General features: G+C 35.6%; 2 protein-coding genes across 8 annotated transcripts in view; both read right to left on the reverse strand.

The window, feature by feature from the left end:
- Nucleotides 1-526: 526 nt before the first annotated feature.
- On the reverse strand, nucleotides 527-16,377 carry pcmtd1 (protein-L-isoaspartate (D-aspartate) O-methyltransferase domain containing 1). Of its 2 annotated transcripts, XM_084399591.1 has the most exons (7): nucleotides 15,990-16,340; nucleotides 14,651-14,687; nucleotides 9,032-9,523; nucleotides 8,041-8,143; nucleotides 6,717-6,888; nucleotides 6,147-6,270; nucleotides 527-3,666 (listed from the first exon to the last, which is right to left on the reverse strand). In XM_084399591.1, the coding sequence occupies exons 3-7, from the start codon at nucleotides 9,336-9,338 to the stop codon at nucleotides 3,293-3,295; spliced, it is 1,080 nt and encodes a 359-aa protein (XP_084255717.1). In that variant the 5' UTR covers nucleotides 9,339-9,523; nucleotides 14,651-14,687; nucleotides 15,990-16,340; the 3' UTR covers nucleotides 527-3,292. The 2 variants fall into 2 exon arrangements, with proteins under 2 accessions (XP_084255717.1, XP_084255716.1); XM_084399590.1 differs by lacking the exon at nucleotides 14,651-14,687 and having other exon boundaries at nucleotides 15,990-16,377.
- A 2,862-nt stretch (nucleotides 16,378-19,239) lies between these two features.
- st18 (ST18 C2H2C-type zinc finger transcription factor) overlaps nucleotides 19,240-23,132 on the reverse strand; it is a 61,730-nt gene continuing 57,837 nt past the window's right edge. For 4 of the 6 annotated variants that reach the window (XM_084399586.1, XM_084399588.1, XM_084399585.1 and 1 more), the window contains exons 19-22: nucleotides 22,331-22,419; nucleotides 22,052-22,155; nucleotides 21,824-21,967; nucleotides 19,243-21,428 (exon numbers count right to left, since the gene is read on the reverse strand). In XM_084399586.1, the coding sequence (XP_084255712.1) occupies nucleotides 21,288-21,428; nucleotides 21,824-21,967; nucleotides 22,052-22,155; nucleotides 22,331-22,419 (478 nt within the window). In that variant the 3' untranslated portion in view covers nucleotides 19,243-21,287. Of the gene's footprint in view, nucleotides 21,429-21,823; nucleotides 21,968-22,051; nucleotides 22,156-22,330; nucleotides 22,420-23,132 lie in introns of all 6 variants that reach the window. The other 2 variants (XM_084399589.1, XM_084399584.1) reach the window with 2 other exon arrangements.

Below are 23,132 nucleotides of genomic sequence, written 5' to 3' on the forward strand. Positions count from 1 at the left end.
CTTTTGCGCCATCAATCTTGTCCTAACCCTGATTTTTGTCCTGATGTCGAGCGTTTAGTCTATGCAAAAGAGAGATTTGTGATTTACCCCAAGCTGGGATGTCTTTGGATAGAGATGGGACTGGAAAAGCAGAGGCTGAAAAGCATTCTTTTATTTTTAGCAAACTATGATTTGTTTTAATAAAGATGTATAGTTAATAAAGATTTTATAACGTGTGACCTTGTCTTATCTCAATTATTTGTGTGTGTGTGTTCTGAGGTTTGTGTGTTCACAAATTTTGTCACCAGTAGCGCACTGTACACACACTGCCCGATTTTTTTAAATTTATATATATATTGGCCCATATATAGCCTATATAGTATATATATATATATATATATATATATATATATATATATATATTAATTAAATATTGAAAAGCATATATTCATATAATCATATATTTTTGCAACTACTGTACATTTCAGAAATTCTCGTGACACTTAATACCATATGACAAACACAGGCGAAGTAAAAACATAACAGGTTGGCTATAAATATATTTAATGAAAAGATGGTTGAGAAACAAAGCATCAAATTACAGTCAGTGATACACTTGTGAAAAAAGACACTCGTGTGTCTTGACAGGGACCGTCTGTGGAATTAGACCTCATGGAACGTTCTAACAACCCAAAACTCATTGGACAGATTCACCTGGTTGCTCTTATCTTGAGACACGGTCCGGTTTAAGCACTTCAGGGCACGTTTACACGACAACTATATGTACAAAAAAAAAACGGAAAGGTTTTCCTTTTATTTATTTTCTCGTACAGGCGACAACGTTGTCAAAACGATCCCCGTTCACACGGATCAGTGGAAATGATTAAAAACGCTGTTATGCTTCCCGGCCAGTAGTTGGCGATATCACTTTGTATCACTACGCGCATGCGCGTGACGTCACCGTTGTTACAAATTCGCATTTTTGTAGTTTACACTGACTGAGATGATAACAGTAGGCATTCAGTAAGTTTTCAATAACTTACACTTTGATACCTGCTTTCAAAAGTTTGCGTTTTCAGGCCCCCAAAACGCCGTTGTCGTGTGAATGAACAGCAAAAACACAGAAAAGGTTTTCCGGTTTTAGTTTTTACCATCACCATTTTCAACTAAAAGCGGAAAACGAAAAAAAAAAGTTTTGACCGTTCATTCACACGACAACGGCGTTTTGAAAAATATGAAAAAAAATGCATGAAAATATTACAAGATCCTCTCAAAAGAGTTTATAATTAATAAAATATTACACTTAAATGTGTCATTAATGAAAACAAAACATTTTTTTTTTTTTTTTTGTTATTTTGAATTTAAAAGCTGTTTTGAAAAGAACATTTGTGCTGGTGTCTGTATATTGTACCTCAACCTGTAAGAACAAATATGAAGAATCATTTGGGTCATTTTTACATTCTCCCTGTTACCATCATTTCATAAATAATAGATAGGCAATGACTTAAGGTGCTTAAAAACCCCGTGTCTTTATGCAAGTGTGCTTATAAAAATTTTAGTCACATTTTCTTTTAGGAAACAAACAAAAATATTGACTACTCATGGGTGTATGATTCAAATTTTTAGCAAATCTTGGTTCAAAGCTGTGGCATTACAAAAGCTATTTAAAATGAATGTGTCTCACCCTAATGTTCTGTATTAAAACAAAATACCTCAACAGACAAAAGATACCCGTGTTTGTCAGGTCATTTCATGGAGTTATTTTGGGTAAAAAAAATTGTTTTGATTCAGTAGGCCTACCACCCTGAAGAAGCTGCACAATAGATATTTATACACATTTCAGAAGAAAAAATAACTTGTTCTTCACATCATGTGTGGCCCCCATAAGTATCAATGACTTTTTTCAGTTTTATGATGGTTTTATCAGGGCCTCAATCGTCCTGATCTCAACATCCCCATAACCATTGTGGCGAAGAACTCAAACGTGCAGAGCATGCTGGGAAACCAAAGAACATACAGGACCTGGAAGAGGACTTGTGTGGGATAAACCAGAGATGCACAACCATAACAAAAGATTATGAACACTAATAGAGGCGACACACAATAATTAAGAACCAAGTGTGTAAACTTCCAAAAGAATCATTAGTAGCCTATAAATTCAGTTATCATTTAGTATTGTGGTGTAAATATGTGTTATGATGATATAGTTTCATAAGGGCAGTACTAAAACAGCTAAATTAAATTCTAATGAATTTAAAAACAATATTAAAAAGTGTAAATGCATCTACTGCATAATTGTTTGTTTATTTCGCATATTAAGTTGTTTTAGCTCCTTCAGAGCTGTAATTTTTATGATCTTATTTTTTATTATGCAAATTCTAAACATGAGTAGAACTGTATATCTGATTTAGAGATGATATATGGGGTGTTTTTCAATATCTGTATTTTTTGGGAAATGTGACAAACATGATAGATGTGAAATTCTATTAGATTCCATTTCAATGTAACAAAATCATTTACAATCAACTGAATAATTGAATATGCTGACAATATATTCCAAACAAGTTGTTACGACAGTGTGAAATCACCAACACAAACAGTGACGTCTCTTACATTTTATGATCACAAGCAGAAAGTGGAGTGTTAGGTCCTCAGGACGACTCGCAGACGAAAGGAACAAGCAAAAAAATTACATCATCTATTAAGAGAGTTCAATATCGGTACTTACAAATGTGACTAGAATGTAAAAAAAGAAAAAAAAATAGAAATGCAAAACACAGGTCAAAAAATCCTCTCTAGATGGAACTTCACTAAAACAGTCCAAAGATATACCGAAAGCATTAGCATCATAAACAGCGAAAACTCCAGAAGGTTCGGAGAATCAAAGGCGGCAAAAAATCAATCCCAAAATAATGACTTGAGTTTTTCATTCTCTCTCTAATTAAAAAAAAGAAAGAAAACTGTCATTACTGGTCTTACATTACACGCCTTTGAAAAATAGTTTCAGCAATTCTTCCGTCACATTTAGCAAACTCTTCTGAATACAAACAAGGTGAGCAAGAAGCTTCTAAACCTCAGTCTCCCTCAGTTCCTCGGTAGTGAAAAATGTGAATATTACAACGTTATGAGTCATTAGAACGAACACAGCAAGCACATTCAAATCAAGTCTCTTGGAAACGCAGCCCAACCCCATTTAAATGTTTAAATTATGCTACATTATCAAAAACAAACAAAAACAACTATGAAACTCAGGGCGAGAAGCAGTCTGAGAAGGAAACCACCACCGTAGATTAATGCTTAGACTGGACGAGTGCTATTTCTCACGGTAGTACAGCAGGTAGGACTTCAGCGACTCGGGAAGCGGCAGACTCAGGATTTTGTCTCTCAGATGGTTGACCTGCGGTTCCTCGGGTTTGATGGGCTCAATGTCTTTCTCCTGCTCCTCTTCTTTGCTCTCCTCCTCGATGCACTCGTCCTCCTCGCTGTCCATGGGTTGAGGAATCAGCTGGTTCCCGACGAACACGTAGGTGTTGATGCGGCGGCGGCGGCGGCAGCGCCTGCGCTTGCGCTTCTGGGACGCTCTTTGCATGTTGTTGCGGCCGGGGTTCTCGTCGTTGGTCAGGTTGCGGAGGGTTCGGCGGATATAGATCCGAGCCAGGTCCTGAAGATTCCTCACGCTCAGAGCCGCTGAGGAACAGACAAGCAATACAGGTTAACGAATACAGGTTGTTTTCTCTGTGCACAACCAATTTGTTTAAACCTAAAGTCTTACTTTCCCAGTTGATTACTCACAGCACAATAAAGGGATAGGTCATCCAAAAATGAGGTTCTGTTTACGTGTTTATATGTGAATAAAAGCCTAAATTAAATCTGTTCATCATATAAAGCGATTGAGTGAAATTTGGACTAAACTTCTCAATCCATATGGATTAGTTTTACGATCTCTTTATGAACTTTTTGAATAATCAAAGCGGTAGTTGCGTAGATGTCAATGGAGGGACAGAAAGCTCTCAGATTTCATCAAAAAGATCTTCATTTGGCCCCCAGGCCTAGAGAATAATGTATATCTACAATAATTGTATTGACTGGCCTAAAATATGGTATTATTATTATAATAATAATAATTACAGTACTGCCACTACTACTACCCCTACTATTATTATCATGAATATTAGTGTTACCACTACTACCACTACTATTTCTACTACTATTATTATTTTTGTTATAATTATCATTATTATTATTATTAATAGTAGTATGAATACTACTTTTACTACAACTCTGTCACAATTACTATGATTCTCTTAAATTGCCTCTATCTATATCACTAAAATATCTCATTGCTTAAACTTACCAATGTACTTGCATACATCACTATATTGATATTTATATTTAGTTGTTTTCTTTTTCTTTTCTTTTCTCTTTTTTTTGGGTGTTCTGTATATCCCTCTCTCTTCTGTATGTGTATATATGACATTGATCTTTTACCTTGTATAAGCTACCATGTTTTAACTTGCAATAAAAAAATAAAAAATAAAAAGAAAGATCTTCATTTGTGGTCCGAAGATGAACGAAAGTCTTGAGGGTGAGTAAATAATGACAGAATTGTCATTTTTGGGTGAACTATCCCTTTAAGACAATTGTTTTGCATTCCAATTTTTCTATATTGTCTCATAAGGCACCTAATTAAATATGAACAAGTTTTCATATATATTTTCAGAACAGAAATCTGCATATTGGATAAAGCCAGGTTCAAACTGCTTGTTTGATTTTGTTGATATATTAGAGTTAAATATAGATATACAAAAGTCCCACTGTTAAAACGGTCACTTCATAAATCAGAAAATAATGTTAACATCCAGGAAACAAGTACATTTTCAACATGTTTTTAGGAATAAAAAGCTATATAAATCAGGCAAATGATACATGAACAAACAGACCCCTCTTAAATAAAACTGTAGAGTTTGGTGTGAGAACTACTGAAGTGGAGATTTCTGGCTTAGTGCATGAGAAAAAATATAATTTTGAGAAAATGGTCTGTAAAGATATGTATTGTTATTGAAGTCTACCGATACTAGATAAAGTGTAACAAAATAAACACTCAATTGTGTATTTTAGATGTTTTCTTTGAACTAGCCTGAAAGAAGACTTTCAAAATTCTCAAAATTGATCAGTGCATGAATTATTATAATTTTTTTGTCTGTAATGTCATTACTTTTCTGAATGAATCAGGTTAATTGTTTTAATAAAATGGCCTGTAAATATATGTATTGTACACTACAGATGCAAATAGATCAAATGTAATAAAAGACGCACTTAACTCTTCCCCCGCCATTGACAAGATTTTCCGTCATTTATGACGCAATGCTTCCGGCATTCATGTTCATTCATATTCACGTTTTCACTCAGTAGGGGGGGCGCTTTTACGCATCTTCTAAAATAGTACAGCATCTCCGGATCCAAAAACAAGCAAAGAAGCAGAAACAAGCAAGAGAAGATTGCTTATGCACATGTAAGCTAACGCGATCATCAAACATTAAACAGCATAGAAGTCAAAACTGCCTAACGTAAGCGAATGTAAAGTTGAACCCACAGAGAGGTGTACGACTGAGAAGCTTCAGGGGTGTTGATGGACTATAATCTATATTTTGATCATCGTTCTGAATCCAATCTGAACAAAGTCTCAGACAAAAGTGCAGTTTTCTTAGCATTTTGTTTTTAATGAAACTTACCCACATTTTTTGTTGTTGTTGTTGTTGATTAAAAGCAGAGACTTTGTTCTTTCTTTTCAAATATGATATGTTCCAATATTCAAACAACAAAATATACTTGGGGCCATGAAAGTTTAGTGAAAATTATCAAAAATGCTAGTGGCGGCTGGCAACTTTTTTTTTTTAAACGCTGGCGGGGAAAGAGTTACATGCGCATTTTAGATTCTTTCCACTAGTCTGAAAGATATGTGGAAACAAAATCTCAAAATTGCCCAGTGCATGAAAACCCCCCCCCCAATGGTTTTGCCTGTGGTGTCATTCACACTTCTGAATGAATCGGGTTAATAATGGCACCTGCATGAATAAATCAGTCTGTAACATTGTACTTGGAAACCTCCCAAGTGGCAGCTGATTGGACAGAGCAGTGTGAGATCATATTTAGGGGCGGAGACTCACGGAGTACCACAGCTTCAGCCTTGCAGCCTTCTGTCCTGTTCTGCTGAACAAGAGGAGCAAATGACACCGCCAGGATATTCTTACTCTCCCAGGAGCTCTGACCAGTTCTAGTTATCTGAGTCAGCTGCAAGAACACATAAACACTGAATGAGACGGACGGTGTGTACTCGTCAAGAGGTCAAACATTTGATGCAATCCCAATTCGCATACTTATGCTCTATTCTATGCCATTCTATTTGTTCACACTGAAAATTCCAAAAAGAAAAATTGCACTTAAAATACCCGGATGATGCATTTAATTTACAAAAAAAAACAGGTAATTGGACACTTCATGCACTCAAGTTCAACTATAATTGCTTTAATTACATAGTGGAGGGGGCGGGGCTATCAGACTCCAATGTTGAATGACAAAATGATGAAGAAAAGTAACATTAATTAGTGATGAAAAAAAAATCGTGCAGAATTTGAGACCAACAAATGATACATTTTGTTATCTAATGACATTCAGACATTCGTAACCAGTGTGACTGAAGTGTCCAAACACGCTATATGCATCATCCTGTGGTTTACCTGATCCTCTATTGGCATGACCAAAATTCCTCCGACTTTCAGCAGGATTTTCATATAGTTCTCGTGGTCCTTCTGAACTCCAGCTCCGCAGTAAATGCGTTCGTACTGGTGACTGTCGGACGAAATCTCCAGACAGTTCCCCACGACAAAGTGTGGCTCGCAGAACTCAAACCTGAAACGACACATTTTTAACACTGATATTAATTTATAGAACTTCGACACAATTTTCTGCTGTTTGTTTTTGCAAAACCTATATGATATCTAAACCTTATATGATATCTATACAATATTATGGTCTCTAGATATGTAGGTGAAATGGTTTTGCAAGATTATTTGTCCATCAGGCAAACCTGCTTTTCAAATCGCTTCGAAGTAATAGCACACCTCTTTTTAACTATAGTCATCATTAAGACCCATGAACCACACAGCTATGTGGTCAGCTATTAAGTCAGCGAGTTTAGCACTTGCATTTCCTTCAGAACATGTAATAGTCTATTTTTGTGGGTGAATAAAAAGCAAAATTCTTGTATTACCTCCTAGAGAACAGATATGATGCCAAAGAGAAATAAGACATATTGAGCTTATTATAAACATGAGTCAAAACGTGTTTGTATTTGCTTAGAGCCACTAGGCAGCTGTTTTCATAGTTGTAGACGTGTAAGATATATCGATATCTAATAAAGTGATTCCAACAAGAGAGCTCCCAAAGCTCCGCAACATTGATTAAGCAGCCTTGTTTTGGCACATGGCCTTCTGTATGAAACACATGCTTTTATGGATTGTTTAATAGCATCAGCACTTTGTCTAATACGTCATTACAGCTCTTTCTCCTGCCCTTAATAACCCTGCGCTCTCTGGTGCATGACGAAAACAGATGTTTGCAAGCAGCAAATGCCAGGGAGAGCGTTCAGGGAAACCCATTTGCGTGTCCAATACTGAAGAGGACTATCTGACCTAGCGGTTCTGGTTTTGTCTGGTGTTCACACAGGTGTGCAAATCACTCAGCAGACCGAAGAGCTGACGTGCGCTTGAGGCATTTATTCATTGAGCCTGTGGTTTGGGGTCAGCTAGTGCATTCTTTGTGTCACATGGAAGAATATTGGGCAGGGGCAAGTTTAAAAAACAAGTGCATAACCACAGAACTGCGGTAGGACTAATGTGGTTTGCTTGAATCTCGGTTTGCCTCCCTGGAAGCGGCTGCCAAGTTAAACAAAGCCATTTCGATTTCTATACTTACTGATTAAATCGCCACTTCTTCAAGCTGAATCTTTACATTCACACTCAAATCTACAGAAACACAATGCAAAATAAAGGTTGAACATGCCTGTCAAAGCTGTCGCTGTTTTTAATGAAGTCATCAAGTCTTTCTTTCGCATACTCCACAACATCCTTATGGAGCTCAACGCCATGATTTACTCCAAACGGACCTGCAGATAATAAGAACAACAGGTCCCTGGATAGGTTTTGGGTCCACCATTCAACACAAGCACACTATAGTTCAAATGTTTGTAAGATAAGAAAAGTAAGTAATGTCAGTAAGATGTCAGTAAAAAATTATACTTTTATTCAGCAAGGGTGCATTAAATTGATAAAAAACATTTTATAATGTTACAAAACATTTCTATTTCAAATATATGTAGTTCTTTTTAACTTTGTTCATTAAAGAATCATAAAAAAAATCATGTGACACTGAAGACTGGGGTATTGATGCTGAAAATTGTGTAAAATATATTCAAATAGAAAACTTTGAATATATTAAATATACAAAGAAAATACTATATATATAAAATATTTTAAATTGTAATCATATTTCAAAATATTACTGTTTTTACTGTATGATTTCATGTCTATGAGGTGAGTTATGTGTCGTTATGTGTTATGTGTTTACGACTTAGGAGTTTGTTCGAATCCCTAAACTTAAACATAAGCAATAATATTAATAGTGATGAAAATAAAAGATACATTATCTTGATATGCGTCAAAATGCAATTACTACCATGCAGAATGTTCTAACCAAAAAAAAAGTGAAATAAACAAGAGGATGAGAGCCAAAAAGCTGATTTATGCAACCTAAATGTTTTGTGATGGTTCCTAAATCCTAAATAGTCTTTTTGTTTTTGGTGCAAATTTCATATTTCATCTTCTCACAATTTATTGTTTTTTTCTTGGATTGATTTCTTTTGAATTTGAAATAAATTAAACAATATTATTGAATTATATCCTCAACATCTGCTTGTTTTCCTTGTTATCATTTTACCTAAACCCTAGACGGTTTTAGAGCGGTTAAAATTAGCCTAAATTAGAGCGGTTCTCACCTATGATCAGGCCCACCATCGTGCTCAGGTATCCTGTGCCACTGCCGAGGTTCAGGAAAGACAAACCCTGCTGGAGTTTCAGGGCTTCCATCACCTCGGAGTAGATGCACGGCGCTGAGAGGTGTATATTCCCGTGCTTCCACGCCAGGTCTTTGTATGCATTCTCTCTGTAGCCCTCCAGGTAGTAATCTCCACGGTCTATGGCCCTGAAGGCCTGCTCGACGCGGTCTGTGCGGATGTACTGGGCTTCCTTCAGGTTGTCTATCAAATCGTCATTATCCTCGCCAGCACTGACTGCTCCCCCCATGTTCCCCAGACAGGCAACGAGAAAGAAAAAGAAAGAAAAAGAAAATGCAGAGGAGGTGAGAGACGGGTAACTAGACCGGTCCTCACATCCAGATGAAAGTGCTGGAGCGATTCTCCACAGGGAAGCCCAGTCGTGATGTCTGTCCCACACAAATCACCTCAGACCATTCTCAGCTACGGCAAGATCTGAGGATTGAAAAACAAAGGGTGACAGTTTAGACCTCTCTTTCGCACATTTCAGTTTACCCTTTTCTCTGGTGCACAGCTGGAAAAAAGGAGGCACACTGCGCGCGCCACCTGATACCTGCCGTCTTTGATTCTTCAGCTAGGTGTTGTGTGTACCTGATGTTACCTGTCTGATGCAACCAGCTTTAATGTTGCAGAATACAGCTAAAGTCCAAGTCTGAAGTCTTGTTACGTGTTTCAAATGATAATGCCAGTTATTAATCAGGACACTGGAAATTCTGCTTCCTAGAAATGTTATGCACTTAAATGAATATCCTTTCAAAGCAAGAGAAAAGTAAGCCTGTATGTGACATTTGGGCTGCAGACAGGGCATTCAGTTTCTTCAGCTCATTGGTAATTGAGTTAAGCTGGATTGCTGTAACCTCAAGGATTTTCATGAACCTGAACCAGATCTGGATTTACACAAAGAAAGAAACATGAGGCTTGTTTACTTAATGGTTCAGCGAGTCCAAGAAAAGCCCAATTACTGTACATCGAAATGTCTCTATTTTCCACTCCAATTAAGGATGGCTTTAAGGACCATCCTTCTGAAAAGAACCCATTAAATCGGTTTTATTTTCTTTGTTGACATACTTCCTATTGAAATTAAAGAGCCCATCCCTTTTTAAATATATTTTTATATTTAAAAATAGGCTTTAGTTTACATTGCAACCAATAAATCATGATTTTCTACTTGCTATTGTCAGAAGCACCTAACATTAGGAGTAAGGCTGCACAATATATCCAAATTATCGTAATATCGCGATATGTATATCGCAACGGCTTGCAATAACTGGGGTCACGAACAAAAGACAAAGAGAAAATCACTCACTGCTCTTGGCTGAATAACTTTTGTAGCTTTAATAAGAATCAGTATATATTGAATTCATACAGTGAAACCGAAGCAGTGTTTTATTTTTACATTTGATTATTCAGTTTCTGTTGTTAAATAACTCTAATGTAGGCCTTCCTGAAACCCTAAACCCTGTGGTTTACACTGATGTTAAAATAACACTTCTTATGCTACAGTAAAACACTGCTGTTCACTTTCAGAAGTTGTAGGGATGTTTTCTAGTCACAAAAAGAACGTGAAACACGTATGTAGGTTATATCATTTTAAAGATGTTTTAAGTTTATTTTACACACTTTAAGCATTATTGTATCGCATATCACATTATTTAATGAGTTATCGCATATCGCATTTATCTTCAATATCGTGCAGCCCTAATTAGGAGTTGTTCTCATTCTTACCGAGCGACATTTGCAGACGTCAAATAGCAGATTTACAAGAAAACCCTGAGACTTTTTTTTTTTTTTTTTGGTTTTGTGCATCTATGTAGGTTTTTCGTGCACATGTACAAGATTTTTGTGCATGTCTAGAGCAGGTCTCAGGGCAGTTTCCTGTAAATGCCACTTTAAACTGTGCTCGACATTAAAGCTCGTCCACTTGTCTGGGACAAGTGGATTTTATGAAGAGGCAAGTGAAAGAGAATTTTACTTGCCCGCGACTAGTGATGTAGCCTGATTAAAATGTCAATAGCAATGAAGCACCGAAATGTCCGAAACATTTCAGGCAAGAATGTAAATGCCGATAAATAGATATTTTTTGACGGCAACAAGGTGGCGCGCAGCCTGTCTATGTGAGACTCTCGTGGAGAAATTAAACAAATGAGTGCAACAGCACACACAAGCTAATATAAGCACTCACATAAGCTAACAGAAACATAATGTGGTAAAAAAAAAAAAAAGATATATTTATAACATATTTCTGTTGTGTAGTTAGGCAACATCACACGACCAAGAGTGCCGTTTTCCCAAATATCAGCACGCGATTGCGAATTTTAGACACAATATAGACAGTTTTTGCTCTACCACAAAAAGAGTTACAAACAAATTCACAGAAGTGGAGTTGCAGTCTCCAAGCAACAAACAGCTGTTTCGTTACTGAATGATTTAGTGACGAGTCAGTGGTTTAATGACCCCTTCATACTTGCATCCATAGATATCATAGATAAAGGCTAGATGTCTCGTGCGCACTGCTGGCCAATGGAGGTCGACGTCCGCACGTGGCGGCCATCTTGCCACAGTGTACTAGCTCACTACTTCAATGGTGCATGTACTTTTAAATAACCATAACTTGCTCATTTTTCTACCGATTTTCAAACGGTTTGGTTTGTTATAAACGTCAGAGATGTAGTTATGATACTGCATACATATGAATAATTATAACAATGGACTTCCATATGAAAGAATTATAGCCACTTTAATAACGTTTGTAAGAAACCAAACCGTTTGTAAATCCGTCAAGATTTCAGCGAGATAAGAGGATTTGTGTGCATGTTGATCATTCACCTTAATGCACAGAGCACTGTCACAAGATGGCCGAACGATGATGCCGGAAGTGACTGCGCCATTAGACATCTAGCGTTTATATATGATATCTATGCTTGCATCATTCTTGAATGAATCAGCCGGTTGAACGAATGATTCAATGACTCACGCATTAAGAGTCACTTGCCGCCACCTACTGTACTCTGGGGTTTGGGCCAAATTACGAGCCCTCGGACAGCACGCAAAATACACAGTCTTTTGCTCTATCTGATCATTTGTGAGTGTGAACTTGTGAATTATTTTAATTAAATTTAATTCTGATGAAATGTACGAATTTGACATGTAAATGCCCTAGACAAAAAATTGCCCTAGAAATCAATTTAAGGGGGTAAGAGCTGATAGAACTATATTTAATATACTGATATATATAATCAATATTGCCTTATTTTATAGGGTTTTAAATGTCTACATCGCCATAATTCCTTTGTTCTTATCTTTTCTGCATTTGTCTTTCTTTTCAGCGTTTTCTTGTATTACTGCCCTTTGAGTCTCCTGCACTAAAAATACTGCAGGGAGGGATCTGGGTCAAACCTCCTACTCTGTTTTGCACAAGACCTGATTGCAACCCTACAGAGACTCTCAGTACATCAGTATACAACTTACAAAAGAGAACGGCACCGATTACATGTCTTTCTTTCCAACGAACAGACACTGGTTGGACATCATAAATCAATAACGCCATTATTATAGGGGGGGAAAAAAGGATGCTGGTTTTCATAACACTGCTTACTGGTTTTGTCAGAGAGCAAGTTGAGTAACTCCTGGATTGTTGTCAAGTTAATACTGGAACTTGAACAATGAACTGGAACAGTTTGTTATAAAGCTGAGCTGATCCGTCATTAACATGTTTTAACTCGCTGGTTGCATAATTGCAACATTATCACACTACGCTGATGCTCAGCCAGAATAAATCTGTTTACAGTTCCTCTGTACTTTTCCAGTGAAGATAAAAGCTAAAATAAAAGCGGTGTGATTTCCACGATCTCCATTATTTCTTCACACAGTAGTTTATGTCACACTGCAGGATACTACTGAAACTTCACGACCTGTCAACTACACATTACAGCATACATCTGTCATGTCTCCTATAACAGAGGACAGGTGAAGTGTGTGAATAGTCTACATGCGCAACGGAAGCTCATGCCCTCGCATTGACTCCTGCACCGCATGTCTGACCCAGAGAACGCAGAAGCCTCAAACTCTCAGAGGATTCATTCCAAACCTCAATAAGAAGAACTGTGTCAGAGAGAAACCCCACCAAGGAAAAAAGAAAAACTGCTTCGGGTGTGTGTGTGTCCACAGTTTGCAGTGTATGTGTGTGTGTTCACTACTAATTAGAACTACTAATGTGTGTGTATACTAACTTGGATGGGTTAAACACAGAGCATAAATTCCAAGTATGGGTTGCTTGCCATACTTGGCCTTCACGTCACTTCACTTCAGTAATACATGACCCAACCTGTATGGGGACATCATCATCATAATAATAATAATAATAAATAATAATAATAATAATAATAAATGTTCAGGTCGTACTTCTTCACCCCAAAATTAAATAAATAAAAATAGTTGTATTATATAAATATTCGTTTTAATTTTAATAGAAATTATTTAAATTGTTTGAATAAAGAACATTGTATTAAAGCATTCCCGAAATGTAAAACATTCATAATTTCTTATTTCTTTCTTCTGAATTTAAACTATGACCTTTACGTTTCATGAGATTCACCTAATAATAATAAAAATAATGTTCAGGTCATATTTCACACAAAAATTGTTAATGTACGTTTTTTGGTTCATGTAAATTATTGTTTGAATTCATAATAATATATATTTTTTAAATAACATGCATTAAGTATTTAGTACCACATGACAAAATTTTTTAATGTATTCCTTACAACTTTGTTACTTGTACTTATTTATAAATATTTATTAGCAAACACTAGTTGAGGCTCTAGTGTGAAATATTTGATTTTAAGAGCCAACCTATAGCTTTAAGGGAGCAAACATACTTATAACTTGTATCCATATTTTATATTCATTTATCATTTATTCATTTACAATTTGCAATGCTTTACTCCTGTGGTTCAATCTTATGATTGTGTGGCCTTCACAAGATGTGAAGAAGGAGGAGGAATGTATCCATTTCAAGGTTTCAAGGGAGGTTGTAAAGCAGTTTGGTCATGTTTGTGCTGTTCAGATGAAGCCAGACTATAGACAGAGAAAGACGCAAATGAGATTATTCAATAAAAAATTTGTTAAATTACTTTTATGATAGAATGGAAGACGACCAACATTGTGGTGGAGAGAGAAGTTCAGCACAGCTGGATCCAATATTCCTAGAGACTGAGATCTAACAAGTGTGTATTCATTAGGTAAGATTTTTTTTTATTGTATTATTAAGTAACCACTCTAATCTGTAAAAAGTAAAAAAGCATTTAGAGCTGATGGCCAATAAAAACTGTTTATGTTGTGGAAAAAGGCCTATGAATAAGCACTGATATTTAAGGAGCAGTTACTTGTGAAACTAAACATATAAGTCCCGGTTAGGCTGTGTACATGTAATTACATATAATATGTAATAGTACAGTATATGTGTACTAGTAACATAAAAAATAACTATTTAGTTGTAAGGAATATTAGCCTATTAAAGGGATAGTTCGCCCAAAAATGAAAATGTTGTCATTACTTACTCACCCTCAAGTTGTTTCAAACCTGTATGAGTTTCTTTCTTCTGTTGAACACAAAATAATATATTTTAAAGAACATCGGTGACCAGACAGTTGACAGACTTCCATAGTGAACATTATTCAAAATATCTTATTTTGTGTTCAACAGAAGAAAGAAACACATACAGGTTTGGAACAACATGCGGGTGAGTAAAATTATGACACAATAAAAAAAATGTGGTTGAACTATCCCTTTAAAAGCAGCTTGCCATAAGAACGCCATAACACTCGGCTCTAAACAAATAGTGCGGCACCAACATGCCATAAGAATACTTTCATATTCCTCTGAACGATGTTTCTGTCGTAAGTGAAGAGAAATGCCATATTTGGGACGCTTTCGTTCGTTTGTTTACGACCGATAAACATACAATATGGATGGCGTCTGGCTGCGTGACGTCACCCGCTGAGGTCCATCCACACACGTAAAGATCTACATTTCACGACGCAGTCGAGCTAAAGGATTTATAAAACACTTCACATAACCGCACTGCGTTAAATACAGTGTCCAGCGACGTGTGCAGTGCTTAATACATTCACATATTATATCTGAGACAGTAAAAAAAAAAAAAATCTAAGAAGCGAGAGAGAGAGTGAGTGAGTGAGAGAGAGAGAGAGAGAGAAATGTAAGCGTTTCCCATGTTTAGATCCGCCATAATCTCTAAGCTGGACTTCCTTTGCATACATTATATTACTTCAGTAACTCCACAGCTCTATTTAACAGGGTTATGCAATAACAGGACATTTAAAATATTTACGAAAAAGCTCGCGGTGTGTCGTGCATATGGCCTTTGTTTTTAAGCGTGTTGTGCAATGAGCAAAACATAAAACAAAAAATATGGAAAAATAAAATAAAATAAAAAGCAAGTTATTAAAAAAATAAAGCTTCAGATACAGTTGTTCGTTGTCTAATAAGTATTAGTAAACTTGCAACATCTGGTTAAAATGCTTCCGCCACCGACTGTAATTCAGATGAAAATAAACTGAGAGCGAAGGGGAAAAAACTCTAGTTTTTCAGTTACTTCAGAAACCCATGCTGTTAGATAACATTAACGCTGCAGGACTGGGAAAACCATTAAGACGGCGGCATTGTGTTTAACCTGGTACATCAAAACACTTAAGACAATAACACATTTGTGCATTCTTCAAAACAGCCATTTTGGGCTTTTCCGCGTGCATTAAACCATTACAGTAAGTTAGCATTTAAATGTCTGCCACATGCAGGCTAAGTTACATCTTCCTCAGATCAACGCAAAGCAACAAAACAAAAATGTCGGCATCATCTTTGCGGAAAAACAATGTTCACTGACCTTTATAAAGCCATGAATCAATCTCAGGCTTTGCACTAGCCAAACAGACTGGATGCACATTAGAGTTGGTGTTTTTTTTGACCGTACTGTTGATTATGTATAGATTTTCGTGGCGTTGAACAGCCAGCGCTGTTTTTGTCGAGGAACAGCTGAGAGGATGTAAACAGACGTCACGTGGTTCACAGAAACGAGGCTGCGTTCTAATCTAAATTATTATTTAGATACACATTATATTGCTAATTAGAGACATCTTCTGGGATAATACGACAAGCCAATGCTATTCTAACAGCTTTTTATGTTTCGGACAGCAGTTATTTTTCCTCGCCTGTATTCACACATGTCCCGCCTCCTAAACCAGGAGCCAATAGGGGCTATTGGCTAGTAGCCCAAGAAGGCGGTCAGGGATTGGACAGTTTAGCAGTCGTTCATATGACGTGACTATCATAACAGGAGAAGGCGAAACATGAGTGAAAAAAGGTTTTTTTAATAAAAAACTGGTGGCTTGCCTTTACAAATTATCTTGTAAAAGGCATTTAGAACCCATATAAGCATTTATTTATTTTTAAACCCTCAACGTCAACCAAATGATTAGCTACTAGGTTTAGCAATGGATCAGTGGTTATATTTGAGCAGCTGGGGTCAGTGTCTGTTAAAGTAGATTGATTTATGAAGATCATTTTTTTGGCATTGCAATCTGTTGACAGTGGGTCAACATTCAGAAGCACTTAAACCTCAGTTACTCATAGAAAAGAACAAGCATGCCTTCTTGTTTACATCCGAAACTCCCACCATGTGCCTTTATGGTTGCATCATTGCATGCCAAATTAGTTTGAACACAAATGTACATGCTGTCTATATATATATAGGCCTGATTAAGGGTTCTGTTGATAGCATTTACCCATATGTCAGTTGTCTCAGTCTGACTGGAAAACAGTATTAATTTACCACGATGACATCTTTTTATTTTCCCAAAGACTGTTGATCCCTCTTTCCACTGTAAGATCCACTTTGTCAAACTCTACTGGGAAATTACTATTATGAAACCACTTTAAAATTAGCATGTGTCCTTTGATACATATGGATATGGATATTACGTTTCAACTATAGAGGATGATGCTCCAACAGGATTGACTGCGTAACACGTCTTTCCCAATCAGGTTTTGGAAACATCAGACCATGATGTTCAAACTCTACAACATGGGCAATATGTAACAGCACTTTCATCCAGTGGAATTCTGGGTAAAATGATCTCAAAGGAAGGGGTCATATCAAACTCCCCTTTAACCCTAAAATGCATAGCAAACTTTGCCCTCCTGGAATGCATATAAAGATCAACAAAGACAGATGCAATAAGATGCAACTTCTTTAAAACGACTTGCTGATATTTTAATGATAATTAAATTATGCGGTGTTTGTGTGTGTGTGTGTGTGTGTGTGTGTGTGTGTGTGAGAGAGAGAGAAAGAAAGAGAGAGTTTACTTAGCTGTGAATTTTGTCCTCAAACTATTTCTATTTATTACATACATAATGTAATAATGTATTGTACTAAATAATAGTCTATTATATCATTAAATACAACATAATAAATATTACTTACTATAATAAAAATTGTGTTTAATATATACTCTTATGTGTGTATATGACAGATGCTTATAACTATTTATTACATTAATATAATAATGTAATAAAGTATTTAACAACTATTATTTAGAAACTATATATATACATACAATAATAAAAAAAAATCTTAAATACAATAAACACACATGCACACACATAATAGTTTATTATATTAAAGAAAACCAATTTTATATGTAAATATATATATATTTATATTGTAATTTTTTTTTATTTAGTTTTTCTTTAACCCTATCCTTTAGGGGGTAAAGTTTGAATTAGGGTTAGTCAGTTCAGTTGTCATAATTATTTTTGTATTACAGCAAGAGAAGTTTATAGTATATCCTCATGTATGTAAACCAGTGGTACAAAGAAAAAGATCAAACTAAATGTGAAAACAAAGATTAGATATAAGATGAACGCAATGAGAAAATCACTTCAGGTGAAAAATGTACCAGAAGAATATTGGGTGTCCAGGTTAACGCATACAGCAGCATAGTTTCATTTACATCTGTGTGGGTATTGGTGCATTTAAAACTTTAACTTTTAAAAAAGTTAAACTCATTCCTATGCAGTATTTGCTAATGAGGACAGGTAGTATTACAGTTAGCCCTGGAGTGGCTGTATTAGCCAAAGCCCAAAGACAGGCCAGCAGCATCTCTGCGTTTGTCCTCTGATATTTATGATATTTCTGAAACTCGCCATGAGCATTACATGTTAACTGTGAGATTCAGTCGAGTGTATGGGTCAGGGTTAAAGTTAAGCGAAATCAAGAAAACACGGATAATTTAGTAATTGTCGGTTTTGTTTCTAGGTGACGTTCAACAGGAAAGCTGTACCTCATTTCAGATAATTAGATATAATTTGCATCATCATCAACGCATCAAAGGCAAGGATAAATTACTCTGATAATTATAAAAAGCTAATTACAAAGGGTAACAAACCGAACACCATATTTACAAGACACCGATTTCATATCAGGGCAACAGGCTTATGCAAAGGTGTCTCGAGAGGAACTTAAAATCTCTTTAATGATCTCAATTTCTCGTGATTTAACCAGTCAAACTGGTTCAAACTTATTTATTTACCCTTGCATTTGCTGAGACTGAAATCGTTGTCTTGTTATTTCTCTTTTTTGGACATAGTGTTTCGAATGCAGAAATGAAGGCCTGAAATCTTTTGTGTCTCAAAGTTGCGTCCATACGCCGCCATCTGCTGGTAGATATGAAAATAGTTTTTGAATGTCTCGCAATGTCATGAAAAGTTGAGTAGCAACGTTTCTGTTCAATTATATTTGCAAAATAATACATTGTAGAACTTTGTAGAGCTCTGATGTAGTTACAACAACACACGTCTGTGAGGAGCAAAAGTGTTTCCATATTTCATTCAAACTTTTCAGACATTTTTCCAGTTTCTACAGTATATATGCAGTTTTATGAATTAAATAAGAGACTACATGGAATATATTTATACTTTTAAAAATATGATACTATATAGAAATATATAAAAGTTGCTGCCTTAAATTTTTAAGTACAACCAACTCAACTTAAATTACATTCAACTGACTTAAAAAAGCTGAATCTTTTACTTTTTACAGTGCATGTGAAACCACCAAATTTACATTTATGTTAATTTGAACCTAAAATATTGATGATGAGTAAAATAAGTTCAATGACATGTTAAATACACTCTATATCAAGTCAATATTTTTTTATACGACCATTTCTATAAATCATATTTTTATATGAGCCACTGTACAATGAGCGCTATGCAGATCATTTCAATAGTTTATTTCTACCATACACAAACTGTACAACACAGCGCAGTACTGCTTATGAAATTTTAAAAGTGTAAGGAAATCCTGATATACAAACTACTTGAACTAAAAAAAAAAACATTTTTTTTTTAAAAACAAAAACAAACTAAATAATTTACAGTACCGTGTATTTTACTATTTTTTTCTTTCACACAAAAAAATTCATATCACATTACAAAACATCAAATACAAAAAAGAAGAAAATAAATATTCCTCACAAAACTTCCTGAGCAAACAATCTGTGGTTTATAAATTAAAAATTAGCAATTACAAATCATTTAAACAGAAGTAATTCTAAATCATACAGTAATTTAGGATTTCAAACAAAAATGGATTCAGTACAATTCATTATGCTCATTTGGTCAGATAATATAGTGTTTTTATTTCCTCTGAATGACCTGTAAATTTGCTTAAACAGTTTTTTGACATCATCAATGGACAATGTAAAACTAGGCTAAACCTGCGCTGATCACACATTTGCGACCCGCTCGAAAGAAACACTAAATAACAGAATAAAAGTGCAAAAAGGGAACGTTTAGTGTTAGAGAAAGCTTCAAAAGTGCCAGAACAAGGCCGTTTGTGATCGTGACGCAGCAAACGCCTCCAATGAGAGCGCCGTGACCTCGGCCCTGCGTTTCAACACTAAATCAAGTGTCGTAATGGAAAGCTTACTCTCTATTGCAGTTGTTTAGCTGTTTATTTGTCCATTTTTATATTTTAGTGGGTTAAAGACATGAAGTGCTTTGAGAAAAGATCATCCATAAAACCTATTTGAGAGCCCACTGTTTGTCTCACAGAAGAAGCCAAAGGTTGAGGAGTTCAGAAAAGAATAAAAAAAACCATATTGTGCCTGATCATAAAACACTTCTTTTTTTTTCTTTTTTTTTTACAAGAATATCGTTACATACTTAAAATGGCGTATAAACTGTAGGTAAACAGAGTTTAGAGGCTTTTCATTCAGAAAATAAATATACTGCAGAATAAAATGAATCACCATTCACGTAATACTGCTCTACCACAAAACGTATCATATTCCATGTACTCATTTACATTTAGGCACATATATGCACACACGTGATGTGCACACCAAAGGCAGTTCATATGAGCAGAAACGGAAATAAATGATGATGTCCTTCTTTCGCGGATGGTTTGATTTTTGCTCACTGTACAGTCGTTCGGAGAGTGAATCGGATAAAATATTTTTCTTTTCGCTCGCTTATTAGAATACAGATTTATGCATGAAAACAAATGATGTCATTTGTGGATTAAATCAGTGGCGCACATTAAAAAAATAACCCATACGGCTCTAATAGACCAATGACAGCTGCTCACCAACAGGTGGCGCAAGTGGACTATTCTTACATTTGACATCTGTTATTAAAAAAAAAAAAAAAAAGAAGAAAAAGAAAAGAAAAGAAAAAAAAATCATCATCACGGATGCCGGCGATTAAAACTCCCAGTTATTGTACAACAAACGTAATAAATAAAATTCACAATATGTAAGATTGGCCTTGCATTTTTGGAGTTGCAGAAACAAAAAAACAACAACAATTATGATAGCAATAAATAAATCAATAAATAAATCAATAAATAAGATTACTGTGAGATAAATAGTACCGATGAATAAAGATAATATGCAGCAATAATATAACAACACGCAAAAAGAACAATACGGAATAAAGTCAAGCAAACCATAGGAAATAAATAAGTGCAAAAAGGAGGTCAAATCTCACTACGAGGAACATTGAGCTGTAAAAATGTGGCTGGTATTTTTCAGTGCAATGAATTTGTCATGGAATGGAGTTATTATAACGAGACATATCTTGCACAGGTCACAAAGCCAGCCCTCCGTGAAAGAGTTGGGCCTTATACGTGGATGCCCTTTATGGCCTGTCTGATGCTGTCCAATAAGGCTTTGCATTCTGGCGAGTACTCGTGCTCTGAAGTGTTGTACATATCCGTCAGCGTGTTCACGTACGCTTCGAAGTTCTGTTCGTTTATCGGACCCTGGAACAGATTGAAGAGTCATCCCTTACAAACATGCACCATTTGAGCTCAAATCATATTGAATTAATAAAGGTTACACTTTATTTTAAGGTTGTTACAGTCACAGTGTTATTATATATTTAAGTACTGAGTAATAGTAATTAACTACATGTACTTACTATAGGGTTAGGGTTTGGTTGAGGGTTAGTTGTAGTATAATTTCATATCTAATAAAGTATTACCAAAGTTATGGTCTTGTTTTAATAACAGTGGTGGCTAACATGAAGCTACCACAGTTTTAATGTAGTGCTTTATACTTTCTTAGGTTAGTACACTGTAAGTGCGCTGTAAAATAAAGTGCAACCACAGTCTCAGCAGAAAAAGAGCATGTCTGTGTAAATGTTTCAGCGTCCCACCATTTGCGGCAGCTGTATATCTGTGAGACTGTTGATAAGTGCTTGACTGAGACGCGCTAACTCCTTCAACAGACTGTCGTTGTGCTGCTCAATTATCTTATTCTCCTCCTCGATAGTCTTTAGGTTGCACTCCATGGATGAAATCTGTTTTAAAAGCAGAAAACAAGGTCTTTAGCTCGGAAACTACATCACCCACACTCTTCTCACACAAGCGTTAATGTTATTTACCTGAGTCTGGAGCTGCATCATGTCTGCTTCTATCTTCAGATTGGATTCGTTTAGCTCCTTTATTTCATGATCCAAGTGCTGCATGTCTTCATTGTTCTCAATACCTGATTGACAAGAGACAAACCAGGCAAATTAATAAACACGTCTTTCAAAATCTGAACTGAATTACTCGGGCTCTCTATTTTTCTTCTCGGGAGACTAGCACAGCCTCACACTATGATGATAATATTAGCTTGGTTTTAAGCTCTTTTATTCCTTCAAAGCGCTCCAGTCGCTCACCGCTGCTGGTTTTGAGTTTGATGGTCATCATCTCCTCCTCGGAGAGCTTCTTCTTGATGCTCTGGGCGTTTAGTGGACATCCTGACAAACTGTACATGGACAAAACACAAAATCTACAGATCAGTATTAGCAATGTGGAGTAGTTTTTCTTAATTATAACTACATCAATTAGAATCTAGTTTTAGGAATCATTAGATAGTAAGTACCATATAAGCATTAACAATCTGTGTTACATAAAATGATAACATTATTGGATACTGTAAGGGTGATCAAATAATTAATAAACCACAGAGTCTGTAGTAATAATATTGGAAACAATATAGTCAGTTCTGTAATCTGTATTTGTATATAGTATACCATACTACATGTTTTTCATATTTTGATACATATTTTTACACATTGAAAAAAAGCCAACCTGTATTTTTGTGTATTTGAATATTTGTTTTGTATATTTAAGTGAAAAAATATATATTTTTTTATATTATCACATTATATAATATAACACACACACACACATACGTGTGTGTGTGTGTGTGTGTGTTATATAATGTGATATTATTATAATATATTTTGATATATATTGAATACATACAGTATATAACATGTTTATATTATATATTTGGATAATATAAACATATACATATATACACATATATACACACCAGTGGCGTAGGTTTGATTTTGAAATTGGTAGGGACGGGGACATCAATATAAATATATTTTAAGTTTTGATCGAAATTATTGCTAAGGATATATCAGTGTCACTGGATATTGGTAGGGACACGTCCCTAGCGTCCCTACT

This window comes from Rutilus rutilus (assembly GCF_951802725.1).
Source record: "Rutilus rutilus genome assembly, chromosome: 24".
Taxonomy (NCBI): domain Eukaryota; kingdom Metazoa; phylum Chordata; class Actinopteri; order Cypriniformes; family Leuciscidae; genus Rutilus; species Rutilus rutilus.